At 41.2% G+C, this 14,352-nt stretch overlaps 2 protein-coding genes and 1 pseudogene across 10 annotated transcripts in view; all 3 read right to left on the bottom strand.

Moving 5' to 3' along the window:
- Positions 1 to 3,000, bottom strand: part of CLCC1 (chloride channel CLIC like 1) — a 71,302-nt gene extending 68,302 nt beyond the window's left edge. For 3 of the 5 annotated variants that reach the window (XR_007155222.1, XR_007155221.1, XM_047873727.1), the window contains exon 1: positions 2,562 to 2,827. The gene's annotated coding sequence lies outside the window, so the exon portion shown is untranslated. The other 2 variants (XM_047873728.1, XM_047873729.1) reach the window with 2 other exon arrangements.
- Positions 2,994 to 11,406, bottom strand: LOC125171695 (proline-rich protein 11-like; annotated as a pseudogene).
- WDR47 (WD repeat domain 47) overlaps positions 10,749 to 14,352 on the bottom strand; it is a 69,675-nt gene continuing 66,071 nt past the window's right edge. For all 5 annotated transcript variants that reach the window (XM_047873723.1, XM_047873724.1, XM_047873721.1 and 2 more), the window contains one exon: positions 10,749 to 12,098. In XM_047873723.1, coding sequence (XP_047729679.1) covers positions 11,956 to 12,098 — 143 coding nt within the window. In that variant the 3' untranslated portion in view covers positions 10,749 to 11,955. The remainder of the gene's footprint in view (positions 12,099 to 14,352) is intronic.

Genomic DNA, 14,352 nt, shown 5'->3' with positions numbered 1-14,352 from the left:
AAGCAGGCTCCAGGCTCTGAGCCATCAGCCCAGAGCCCAAGGCGGAGCTCGAATCCATCGACCGTGAGATCGTGACCTGAGCTGAAGTCGGACGCTTAACCGACTGAGCCACCCAGGCGCCCCTCAAATATACTAATTAAGTAAACCACTAATAAAAACAAAACACCCACAACTCTTTTTACCCCACAACTTTTTATGTTTAAAAATGTAAAACTGGGGAGCCTGAGTGGCTCAGTCAGTTAAGTGTCCAACTCTCGATTTCAGCTCAGGTTATGCATGATCTCATGGTTCGTGGGATCAAGCCTGACCTCAGGCTCTGTGCTGACAGTACAGCGGCCTGCTTGGGATTCTCTCTCTTGCTCACTACCTCTCTGTCCCTCCGCCGCTTGCTTGCTCGCTCTCATCCCCCCCCCCCCCCCCACAATGTAAATGTAAAAAAAATGTAAAACCCAAATACGAAGTAAAATAACAGTGGGAAAGGTATCCTAGGATCCCTGTCACGCTCTAGAGACTGTTAGAAATACTGGATGACTGTATACTTTATTGGGGGGGAGGGGGGCAGGAGGAGTTAAACTAAGGAATAAAGCCTTGAGAAGGCCCAAACACAAAAGAAAACACTTAAGACTAATAAGCACGGTAGAAGACAAGCTAAAAAATGCAATGTGTAGAAACTGAGAGGAGCTTAATTTGAAAGAGGCATTAGTCAACTGTTAATAAATACTTCAAAGAAGCTGAGAAAAATAAAGTCTGGGGGAAAAAACACACAGGATTGCTTAATTTCGTTGGTCATCTGCGAAATGACTTTCACAGACTTATAGGGAGAAACCTAATTCTAAGCAGTGAAGAACTAGGTAGGTGACAAAGGGCATCTCTGAATGGAGCAGAAGCTCTGAGAAGATGGCAGTGTATAAAATCAAGTCTACAGAAAAGGCTTTTCATAGGCAACAAGATTTTAGCCTCCTTCATAAACAGAAATGAATAAGGAGGAATGGAAATAAAGGTTCTAAAGCAAAAAGAAGAGAAGCTGACAGAGTTCACATTATTACATGTATCAAGAAGATGGTGAAATGATCCACTAGGAAGCCAGGAATGTCACTGGGTGAGGAAGCTGGGATGCAGGAATGGAGATTTGGGAAAACAGCTCTATAGGGAGCATTCTGTAAAGGGAGATGAATCAAACACCTTTCAAGCAGGGGCACCGGGGTGGCTCAATCGGTTAAGCACCCAACTTCAGCTAAGGTTGTGAGTTCAAGCCCCACGTTCGGCTCTCTGCTCTCAGCGCAGAGCGTTCTTTGAATCCTCTATCTCCCTCTCTCTGTCCCTCCCCTGTGCACGTTCTCTCTCTCAAAAATAAATAAACATTTAAAAAAAAAAGCCACTTCTTAAAAAAAACACAACCTTTTGAGCAGCTGAGTTTTGACTATGACCCCTACAAAGTCATGCTATTAGCAATTATGCTACTTTCTCCAATAATGATCAGCAGATCCAGAGCTTTATCCAGGACTAGGAATTAGAAATGAAAAATTATGCAAGACCAGGAGCTGAGGTAGAAGAGTGGAACCAGCTGCAAACTCAAGTCCTCCTGCCAAATCCCGGTGGTCACTGACTGAAGGCTGTAACTCCTTGAGCAATCTTATAGCTGATCTCACACTTCCTCCAAACAAAGCTGCATCTAAACCTGCTGGGGATCTTGTTAAAAACAGCTTCTGATTGAATACATCTGACATGGGCCTGAGATTCTGCATTTCTAAGAGCTCCTAGTGATGGCAGAGACATTGGCTCACAGACCACACTCTGAGCAGCAAAGTGTTAAGGAAAAGTAACCATCCTGTGTTGGTTTAGTTTAATGAGGGGCACCTGTTATTCTACTACTTGACAGTGACTAATAAGCTTACTTTAAATCACCTTTCTCATCTGCTTCAGGCTTTGACACTAATATCAAAATTATTATATATAATAAATATATATAACAAGTATATATAATATATATAAATATATAATAATAAAACATATATAATAAATATTATATATAGTCCTCTTACTACATGCCAAACACTGTTACATACATTCATTCATTCAGTCCTCACAAAAACTCTTGGAAGTAGTACTGTCATCTTCATTTTACAGTTTGGGATAACAAATAACTTGAGTGGAGAGCTACCAAGAAAGACTGAGATCTCCAAGGAAAGTTACAGCTACTGAGTGGAAATCAGCAAAGTATCTGATTTCAATGAATTACACATGTATGAGAAAGACAAGACTAACTTGAGTCAAATTCTGTATTAACCAAGAAGTTGCATGGCACAAAAGTCAGGAGTTCGCAATTTAGTTCGTGTGCCTATGTCTGGTTTGCTGGAGTCATGGCTCTCAAACTTGAGAATCTGCGTCTCTAACAACCTGCCAGATGGCGATGATGACACTAATCTGGGGACCACACCTTCATAACCACTGCCATGGAGAAAATATGAATTGTTTTTCACCTCCCACTCATAAATATGTACCTCTAATCCTTATATTCAAATCAGATTTGCTAAGTTTTAAAAAATTAACTACAACCAAACCCGAGCTATTCCGCTGGCGGTGTTCGATCAAACGCTGCGTAAAGTTTTCAGGGATAACTGAAGCCCAGGAAATTCAGCGTTCGCTCGACTCTGGCTTTGCAGTTGCTGCCCCTTTCCCTAGGCCGCTCTTTGAACCGTGTAACTCCCCAGCAGCCCGCGCTGCTCCCGAAGATAAGGCGGCCAGTCCTCGCCGATCCAGGCACAGCAGCCCGGGAGAGCGCGGCCCCCTACCCCGGGCAGCGCCCGCCCAACCCGCCGGGGCCGAAGCCGTAATCCGCCCCCCGCACATACACCGGACCGCGCCGACTCAAGGCCGGGTCACCAGCCTGCGTCTCGGGAAGAAGGGCACCTACCCGGCCTGCTGGAAAAGATGGCGAGCCGCCTAGCGGAGCCGCCGAACGCTTCAGCGGGCGCCTGGTTTCTGGCACCGCTTCATCGACTTACTCGGCTGGCAGCTGTGAGTCCTTCCCGGGCGCGCGGCTGATTGGCCCGCCGAGGGGGCGGGGCCTGGCTCTGTCGGCTAGGTTTAGGCCAGGGTTTTTTGATCAGCTAGCTGAACTCTCTGCAAGTGAAGCCAAATGTATACGAATGGGAAGCGTGTTCTCTTAGTATTGATGTATTTTGTAAGTCCGAATGTGCAACATCTACAATAATTGTTTAAGTAAGGTACAATGAACGACGAGGATAGTCCTATGTATGGGCGTGGAGGAGGACATGCTCACTATGGTGTAATTGGAAATTGGAAATTTTGTTTGTTTTTGTCTTTAACTGCTGCCCTGGCAGTTTCAGGAAACTATCCAAAGACGAAATGATGAGTTTTACAAACTAGGAAGAAATGAGAAGTACACTAGAGTTACTGGCAACAAATTTGAATGCTTTTTAAATGTGTAATGTGGTACACTTAAGTGTGCATGTTGCTTATTACAATTTTTTAAGATTAAAATATACCTCACGTAAAGTTTACCATCTTAACACTTTTTAATATTTTTGAATGTTTACTTATTTTGAGAGAGAGAGAGAGAGAGAGAGAGAGCACGTATGCAAGCGGGGAAGGAGTAGAGAGAGAATCCCAAGGGGACTCTGCTGGTAGAGGGGGCTCCGTCCCACCAACCCTCAGATCATGACCTGAGCTGAAATCAAGAGTGGGAAGCTTAGCCGACTGAGCCACCCAGGCTCCCTAATTTTAGCCGTTTTTAAGTATACAGTTCAGGGTCATTAAGTATATTCATATTGTTGTGCAACAGTCACCACCATCCATCCTCCATAACTCCTTCATTCTGCAAAATGAAAACTCTACCCTTTAAACAACTCATCCTTTCCCCACCCCCTTTCCCTGGCCCCTGGCAACCACCATTCTACTTTGTATCTTTACGAATTTGACCACACTAGGTACTTAAGTAGACTTATACAGTATTTGTCTTTTTGTTACTGGCTTATTTCACTTAGCATAATGTCCTCATGTTTCATCCATGTTGTAACATGTCAAAAATTCCATCTTTTTTAAAGGCTGAATAATATTTCATGGCATTGTTTACCATAGTTTGTTTATCCATTTATCTGTTCATGAACTCCTAGGTTGCTGCTCTGAACATGGGCATGCAGATATCTCTTCAAACCCTGCTTTCAATGTTTTTGGGCATATATCCAGAAGTGGGATGGCTGGGTCACATAGTACTTCCATTTTTAATTTTTTGAAACCCACCATGCTGTTTTCTACAGTGCATGAGCCATTTTAATATGATTAGCAACAGTTTAATGAAGCCATAGCATTTAAAGGATTCTCAAGTGGAAATCATATAAAACCTGTTATCAAAATTAGTAAAAGATGCAAGGCAGAACACATTTTAATACTGGTACAATGGCAAATGGCAGCCTTACAAGTATTTATTTATAGGATTTCTGCAGCATTTTTTTTATTTTATAGCATCTTTTATGAACCATTATTCCACAAGAATGATCAAATCATCATTTAGAGACAGTACATACTGGTCTATTTTATTATAAACATTATAAGTGCCCCCGTAAAATATTGTTACAAATACTCAAATGTCTTATTCTCAGTGATTATTCCCTGTATTCTCACATAATACAAATGTATTTAGCAGGTTTTTTGAAACAAACTAGAATCATATATGTTTCATAACTTCATCATCTGTTTAATTTTCATTCATAAATGTGTTGTAAACATAAATGTGGGTCTCCTAAGAACACAACATTGTCCCCAGGTCTGCTTTCCAGGCTGGTGACTTTCCACAACACTCACTGTATTTGGCATCTCAAGCAGTATTTATCTGTGGAAATCTAGGCATTTCTGGGAAATTACTAAAATATCTTTTTTAGCCTATGCTAACCGGGGGGATATTTCAAGGATACCGTATATATAGCTGCTTCCTGTCAAGCTAGAATTTCAGTGAAGATCTAAAACCCCTTGTTTCCTATCCATGAGGCACTGCTATCTTTATTCTTGGAACTGCATGGGGAGGTTATCACCATCAAAGCTAATCCTGTGCCTTCAGTCACGTTCACCCCTAATGAGAGTTCCCCTTCCTCCATGATACTTAACACATTAGTGATGGGGATCCTGGCTGAAGCTATAGTAGTGTCCACTGCTAAATAGATATATCTGACAAACGGGGGGCTCCCAGAAATACTTGGCAACTTTGTAGGGGACTTACTGATAGGGTTGCCTAATAAAATATAGAATGCCCAGTTAAATTTGAATTTCAGATGAAAAATCAATATTTTTTTAGTATAACTATGTCCCATGCAAAATTTGGGACATGCTTATACTAAAAGAAATAATCTATTGTTTAATGGAACATACTTATACTTAAAAGTTATTTGTTGTGAGGTACCTGGGTGGCTCACTGGGTTGAGCATCTGACTTCAGCTCAGGTCATGATCTCATGGTTTGTGAGTTGAAGCCCTGTGTCAGACTCCAAGCTGATTGTGGAGCATGCTTGAGATTCTCTCTCTCCCTCTGCCTCTCCCCTCCTCCCCTGCTTCGCATGCTCCCTCTCTCTCCCTCTCTCTCTAAAAAAAAAAAAGAAAGAGAAAAAAGTTTTTTGTTGTTTATCTGAAATACAAATTTGATTGAGTGTCATGTATTTATAATTACTGAGTGTGGCAACTCTGGACTGGCAGGAAAGAACAAAAATCCAGTGAGGTGTGCGTTGTTACTGTTATTGAATTGACAGGCTGTTGAGGACAGGGAATTAGGTCTCACAGTGAATATGTTCTGGACTTCAGAGAATCCTTCGGGGAATTGTGGGAAATACAAGCAAGGTTCATGCTGAGGTCCTCGTGAAACTTATATATAGCCGCATGAATGTGGACAGCAGATATCAAAGTAAGGAAAATTTCAGACTTCAGTGAGCCAGATAGAACTACCTACTTATGATGCTAGAAATGATACAGTCTGACTTTTAAGGTGACATTGGACGTTTTGCTTCAAATCCTTTTGGAAAATAATTGGGTTTGGATGGGGGATGGTCTTACCTCGTAACTGCTTATAGAGAACAGAAAACAAATCTAGAGGGGTTTTTTTTTTTTTTTACTGATCAAATTTCAGCACTTAATGAATGCATTAGCTTTATAGGCTGAAATACTTCTATTTTTAATTACCCAAGAATATTCAAGATGAATGGACATTTCTTAATGTCATAACTGTACCTATTAAGTACAAATTAGTTATCTAGTTAAATGTGAACAATGTTTCCAACCTAATTTGGGTAATTGCAGGATAAACATCACTTTAGGGATTGCATTTTCTCGAATCTGTTCTCTTATTGTTCATACAAAAAATATCCAAATACCCACTTTATACCACAGTATGTATGGGCTCCAAACATACTTTAATCCTTCAGATAGAATTATAGACTAGTATAGTTACTTATACATACTCTACTACATTAAAAAAAGGTTGGCTGATTTTATCTGTGTATTTTTTTGGACCATCACATGCAGTCAGGCAGAGTTGGCATCAGTTTTGTTCAACAAAGCTGCTTATAGAAAGTGGCAGAATTCAGGGGCGCCTGGGTGGCGCAGTCGGTTAAGCGTCCGACTTCAGCCAGGTCACGATCTCGCGGTCCGTGAGTTCGAGCCCCGCATCAGGCTCTGGGCTGATGGCTCGGAGCCTGGAGCCTGTTTCCGATTCTGTGTCTCCCTCTCTCTCTGCCCCTCCCCCGTTCATGCTCTGTCTCTCTCTGTCCCAAAAATAAATAAAAAACATTGAAAAAAATTTAAAAAATAAATAAATAAAAAAAGAAAGTGGCAGAATTTGAGTTGGGCTTCTAAGGTGACTCCACTGTCTCCACTCCACTTTCTCCTTCAGTCCCAGGTCATGACTAGAGCCAACCTAGCTCCTGTTTCCATATTTTTTTTATTGGTAAGTGAGGTTCCACCTGGGCTCCTCTCTACAGCGACTTTCCTAAGTAGTTTCCACAGATTTATCTGGCTTTTACCAGGAATAAGTAAGACATTTGTCAGTTGAGTTGGTTACACTTTGGAGTTGGGTTTCAGGATAACACCCTGCAGGTCAGAGACAGTAACTAGTGGATTCCATGCCTTTGGTGCTGGTACAAACATCTCCATCAAAACTGTGTCATCTTGGGGTGCCTGAGTGGCTCAGTTGGTTAAGCATCTGACTTCTGCTCGGGTCATGATCTCACAGGTCATGAGTTCCAGCCCCGCATTGGGCTCTGTGCTGACAGCACAGGGCCTGGAGCCTGCTTTGGATTCTGTGTCTCCCTTTCTCTCTGCCCCTCCCCCACTCATTCTCTCTCTCTCTCTCTCTCTCTCTCTCTCTCCCTCTCTCTGATGAATAAACATTAAAAAATTAAAAAAAAAAAAACCTATGTCTTCTTTAATTTCAGTAAGTAGATCTTTAATTGTTGGCTGCATGAATCCATCTTTTTTTTTAATGGTCCAGGCTGAAGTGTTTTAATACAGTCAGAATTTCTAAGGGGCACCTGGCTGGCTCAATCAGTTGAGTGTCCAACTCTTGGTTTTGACTCAGGTCATGATCTCCTTGTTCATGGGTTTGAGCTCTGATTCAGGCTCTGTGCTGACAGCACGGAGACTGCTTGGGATTCTCTCTCCCTCTCTTTCTGCCCCTCCCCTGCTTGTTCTCTCTCTCTCTCTCAAAATAAATAAACTTAAAAAAAAAGAATTTCTGAGCAGCAAAGGTGCTATAGGTGGTGGAGGTACAGGCAGAGGAGGAGGTGGAGGGAGTGGAGACAGAATCGGATGAGGAGGAAGACGGCTGGCCGGCTGTGGCAGCATGGGAGGAAGTGCAGCTCAGGATTCTCCAGGGATGGTTAGGACACAGGCAGGCACATTTGTAAATTTACCACTTATGTGACACATTTGACCAGAGCTCGGACAGGTCAAATTTTCCAAGATGGTCCTTCAGTGCTTCCTGGAGTTGGCACAATTCACTTTCCAAAATGCAAAACCATGGGGCGCCTGGGTGGCGCAGTCGGTTAAGCGTTTGACTTCAGCCAGGTCACGATCTCGCCGTCCGTGAGTTCGAGCCCCGCGCCCGGCTCTGGGCTGATGGCTCGGAGCCTGGAGCCTGTTTCCGATTCTGTGTCTCCCTCTCTCTCTGCCCCTCCCCTGTTCATGCTCTGTCTCTGTCCCAAAAATAAATAAAAAGCGTTGAAAAAAACAAAACAAAACAAAATGCAAAACCATTGTTTTAGACCAGGAAGTTCTTAGTGGCAGATACAGAATGGAAAGATGGGGTCTTTCAATACTTCTAAACTCTGGGCCATTGCAGTTCCTACACCAGTTGTACATAGACCACACTCTATTTTACTGTATCTTTGATACTGGGAAATTTGAAGTTCCAGTATGATCTTAGCTTCTGCTGAGTGTTATCTATTGAAGCAATAACCACTCTTTCTGGTGATGGTGGCAGACTGGGAAGTATAATTAGCTTGAACTGAAAGTGAAAGGCTTTTTTTTTTTTTTTTTTTTTTTTTGGATAATCTTTTCACTTTGGCTTTTAGCTTTCTTCCTCATTGTGTCAACTTGGGCATGATTTAAGTCTAAGAGCCTGGGAATTAGATAGAGTCAGGGTAGTGGCCTTTCCCTTGCTATAGGGGCTACACTATTTTATGCAAGAGTTCCAATTTCTCCACATCCTTGCCAACACATATAATCTCGTGTTTTTGATAATGGCTATCCTAATGGGTGTCAGGTGGTATCTCATTGTGGTTTTCATTTTCACTTCCCTAATGAATAGTAGTGTTAATCATGTTTTCATGTGCTTATTGATCATTTGTCTACATTCTTTGGAGAAATGCCTAGTCAAATACTTTGCCCATTTTTTAAATTTATGCTTTTTAATGTTTATTTTTGAGAGACAGAGTGCGAGCAGGGGAGGGGCAGAGAGAGAGGGAGAACAGAATCTGCAGCGGGCTCCAGGCTCTGAGCTGTCAGCACAGAGCCTGATGTGGGGCCCGAACGCACACAATGTGAGATTATGACCTGAGTCGAAGTTGGATGCTTAACTGACTGAGCCACTCAGATGCCCCCCTTTGCCCATTTTTTAATGTGGTTGGTTTTTTTTTTGGTTGTTTTTAAGCTATAGTTCTTATATATTCTGGATATTAATCCTTTATCAGATATATGATTTGCAGATCTTTTCTCCCATTTTGTAGGTTGCATTTTCTCCCTGCTGATTCTGTCCTTTGGTACCTGAGTGGCTCGGTCAGTTAAGGGTCCAATTCTTGATTTCAGCTCAGGTCATGATCTCACAGTTCTTGAGATCCAGTCCTGCACAGTCAGTGCAGCGCCTGCTTGGGATTCTCTCTCTCTCTCTCTGCCCCTCCCCTGCTCACTCTCTCTCCCTTTCAAAATATTTTTTTTTTAATTTTTTTTTTCAACGTTTATTTATTTTTGGGACAGAGAGAGACAGAGCATGAACGGGGGAGGGGCAGAGAGAGAGGGAGACACAGAATCGGAAACAGGCTCCAGGCTCCGAGCCATCAGCCCAGAGCCTGACGCGGGGCTCGAACTCACAGACCGCGAGATCGTGACCTGGCTGAAGTTGGACGCTTAACCGACTGCGCCACCCAGGCGCCCCTCAAAATATTTTTAAAAAAAATAAGATTTGAATCAGACTTCTGATACTTCTGTGGGAAGGGGTTAAACATTTCTGCACCCCCTCCCTTCCTCACTGTCCTTCCCCAACCCCACTGAGAAGGGTTCAGAGAACGTAGATACCTCAATTCCCTTATTTTCTTGTTTACATGAACCTCTAAGAATCTATTCGCCTCCATGCCATGGAGAAGACAGTGTGGAGGCATGGGAAAAAGGAAATATATAATAAGATGTTTATTAAAGTAATTTCTAGTGCTTATTATCTAATGCACTGCAAAATGAATTCTATATCCCATATATAGGAGGATCGTAAAGTTCTCTCCTTGATAGTGATGGAATAATTTTATGAACATTTTTTTACCATGAAGTTGAACTGGTCTGTATCAGGAAAATGCCTTTTTTTCCTAGTTTTAAACTTAACACTAATGACCTGCTGTAATGTGTAGAATGTGTAAAATTAAGCATGGAAGTAAACTGAAGAGGAGATGTGGCAAATTTTAACAGAATTCCCTTCTGCAAAGGTAGAAAACAGTGTACCCTCTGAATATACACAACTAATTAGATTTCATTTCTTTCCAAAGCACTCAGTTCAACATATTTGTAGTCTAACTTGCAATTTATGTATTTTCCTGGGCTTTTATTAATCAACTTTCACAATATATCCAGGATGGATAGTTCCCTAGACTGTGAATAAAAGAAATAGGAGATACACAAAAGTTAGGCCAGGAGTTAAAAAGTAAGTTAGTAGGGGCACCTGGGAGGCTCAGTGGATTAAGCGTCCATCTCCTGATTTTGGCCCAGGTGATGATCTCATGGCTGTGGGATCGAGCCCCACATCAGGCTCCCACACCGAGCGTGGAGCCTGCTTACAATTCTTTTTTTTCTCTATCTCTCTCTCCCCCTCCCTTCTCCTCTCCCCTGCTCATGTTCTCTTTCTCTCTCAAGTTAAAAAATAAAAATAATCTAAAAAGTAAGTTAGTAGAACTATAGGAAGAAATTTAAGAAATTGATTGTGGGGTTCACCCACTGGCCACAACACTTCCAAGCAAACTGGAAAAAATAACACTCTAAATTGTTAGATTTAGATGTCAAGAGGTCTTTATTGAAATAATAGCACAGTTACACTTCTAATAATATCCTTTCCACTTGTATACAATAGATTAAAAATGCTTGCTACATACAGTGCACAGACAGTTCAATAATTAGAACCAACTCAACTGCATTTGAAATAAATAAAATAGCCTATTTAATAATTTAAAGTAAAATTACTGTACAATATGAAAATAAAGATACATAAATGTTAGGATCTACAATGCCATAGAAATAAAATCATTATTCTGCATTACACAAAACAGTGCAAGAAACAAATCCAAATAAGCTTTTGGAGTGCAAAGTTTAAATTTTTCCATTTTAAATTATCATGCAGACATAGCATTTCAAACCATGCTATAGTCTATGGCAAATTTTTTATTTTTAAGAGGAAAAATGCTAGCCAGTCAGTTTACTGTACCATCAAGTGTTGCATCACATAGCGCTGCTGCTCTGCTTCTACAGTACAGTTTAGAAGGGAGGTATCCTGTTGCATTCAAAAAACTGAAATTAACAAGTTTCTGAAGCAAACATATTTACCTTTTAAGTCTGAAACGAAATAGTGTGACAAAATAGTAATTATATCCCTGGGTTTAAGAAAGAAAAGGCCAATACCACATAATGAACTAAGAAGCAGTTTTCCGTCCATCTTTCAACTCCATAATGATCCTTAGTGAAAATAACCATGTAACTTTTGAGAGACATAAAAAATTCTGACCTCTAGCTGACAAGTGATACAGTATCATGGGCTTGTGAGAAAAGTAATTTCTGAACACCTATGTTTAATTCGTGTAGAGCTTGGTTGCGTTACATGTAATAATATGCTTAAAGTATAGCTCAATTTCAATGTGTATATAAAACTGTTATTTAGGCAAAGACCAAGGAATGCATTTAATACTAAACCGTAAACACATCGTCCACCTCGGAGTGCACACTGACAACATAAGAGCTCTTCCGCAGACTTTGGCAACAAGACTACATATAGCAGATCACAGCAGCACGAGCTCACGTGGAAGACTGAAAGCACTGCAGAATAACACCACCCAACAGTTCCTATCAAAGGGATACATGGTAATAAGGGGCCTCCTCGTGCTAAGCCGCTTTCCCAGTCAGTCTATGTTCTTCAGATTTGTTATTTTCACAACTCAGTAGTCTTAAGTCTCTGTGCTTTCACTGCATAGATTGACACTGGGTTACTCTATCCGTTGTAAGTCCAGAGGGTTACAGTTCTGTCTGCAGAGGACGACAGGAAGGACAGATCCTGGGTGTGCCATCTGCACTGAATCACTTTGTCCTTGTGCTCCCCTACCACCATGATAGGAAGCTGCTTAGTGAGATCTCCTAAAAAGAGAGATACTGATTTACAATACAAAATAAGTATATGTATAGATTTCACACACTTCCTGTTACTTGAAGACATTACAGTATACAAAGTCCTAAACTACATCAATTTAATACATTTAAAGGTTTAAACAGGGATAAATTATTGAATATCTGTTAGTAGGATTGGGTAAAATATACACAGCAACATTGGACACAGCTGCCACTCTCTCCTTGAAACTATCTCTCAACTTCTCTCTGACTTTGGTGCCACTACATCTTGGTTTCCTTTGCTGGTTTCTGTTGTTCCTTTCCCAGGAATCAGCCTTCAAATTTCCTGTTTACTTTATATCCACTTCCTACGAAATTTCATCTAGTACCATGATACCATGGCCATTTGTATACTTATGACTCACACATTTCGCCTCCAACCTTGACTTCTCACCTGAGCTCCAGACTAGAATGCAAATAGCTATTCGACATCTCACTTGACTGCCTCATAGTCATCTTCATTTGTTCAAACTGAACACTTGATTTTCTTGCCCAAACCTGTTCCTCCTATCTTCCTTATCTCAATTAACAGCACCACCTAGTTGCTCATGCCGAAAACCTAGGAATCAGCATTCCGCTAATTCCTCAAATTTAATCCAAATTAAAATATATCTCAAATTCAGTCACTTTGCACCACCCTCCACCTCTACCACCCTAGCCCAAGCTACTATCAATCCCTCAACTGAAATGTTCTGATAATCTCCTGATATTTATACTTATAATCCATTCTCCCTACAGAACTCAAAATTACCTTTTGAACAGTATCAATAGATATCAAATCAGACCACTCCCTGTTTTAAATATTCCAAAGGATTCCCATTATGCTTTTTAAACATGCCTATAAAACCCTGCCTCAGATTTATTCTTCTGTCCGTCACTCCCTTAGTTCTCTAAGTCCCAGCCACACTGGCTTCTTGTAGCCTCGTGAACATGTTGAATTCACTCCTGCCTCAGCACCTCTCCAGAAGCTACGATCTCCTCCTGGGGTCCTGCCCTGGCTGTGCCTTCTCATCACACAAGTCTCTGCACAAATGGCATTTCCCTAGAGAGATCTACCTGAGCCTACCTAAAATAGGCGTCCCTATCCACCCACTCTCTCCCACCTTGCTAAATTTTTAACTGCACTTACCAATACTTGAAATTACATCATTATCTGGTTTACTTTTTATTGACCTCTAAAATGTAAGCTCCAGGGGTGCCTGGGTGGCTCAGTCGGTTAAGCGTCTGACTTTGCCTCAGGTCATGATCTCATGGTTCGTGGGTCAAGCCCCACGTTGGGCTCTGTGCTGACAGCTCGGAGCCTGGAGCCTGCTTCAGATTCTGTGTCTCCCTCTCTATTGCCCCTCCTCTGCTCCCACTCTGTCTCTCTCAAAAATAAATAAATATTAAAAAAATATATTTAAAATGTAAGCTCCATCAAGGAGGAAGTTCCCTGTCTTATTCATCTCTCTTCTGTCTCTAGTTGATACAAAATAAATGATTGCTTACTAAGTGATTAAAAATAAAACTAGATGCTGAAGATATAATTACACATATTATACATTTTTTAAAGCAGAAGCAGGGGTGCCTGGGTGGCTCACTCGGTTAAGCAGCCGACTCTTGGTATCGATTCAGGTCATGATCTCATGGTTCGTGCGTTCAAGCCCTGTGTTGGGCTTGCACTGACAGTGCAGAGCTTGCTTGGGATTCTCTCTCTCTCTGCCCCTCCCATGCTTGAGCTCTCTTTCTCTCTCAAAATAAATAAACTTTAAAGTAGAAGCAAAGTGGAGTACATAAATGTGTATTTTAACATCTACCATCATTGAACTCAAAATGATTCATTGTAATAAGTGCTGATTCTTTTCAATATTTTAAGAACTACTTAATAAGACTATTCACTTGATCTGTTTAATAATTTTCTATAAGTCACATCAATACAGTACCAGTAATTTGACCACTGAATACTATAAAACTAAAATTTGAAAATATTATATAGTCGATTACAGCGGATTAACAACAACATCCCAAATAGCCATAAAAATCCTGGAAGAGAGCACAGGCAGTAATTTCTCGGACATCAACAGTAGCAACATTTTTCTAGGTATGTCTCCTGAGGCAAAGGAAATGAAAGCAAAAATGAACTCCTGGGGCTACAGCAAAGTAACAAGCTTCTGCACAGCAAAGGAAACAATCAACAAAACAGAAAGAGAACCTATGGAGTGGGAGAAGATACTTGCAAATGACA

The sequence above is a fragment of the Prionailurus viverrinus genome, chromosome C1 (genome assembly GCF_022837055.1).
Source record: "Prionailurus viverrinus isolate Anna chromosome C1, UM_Priviv_1.0, whole genome shotgun sequence".
NCBI classification, from domain to species: Eukaryota; Metazoa; Chordata; class Mammalia; order Carnivora; family Felidae; genus Prionailurus; species Prionailurus viverrinus.
This window is presented reverse-complemented; position numbering and strand designations above follow the sequence as displayed.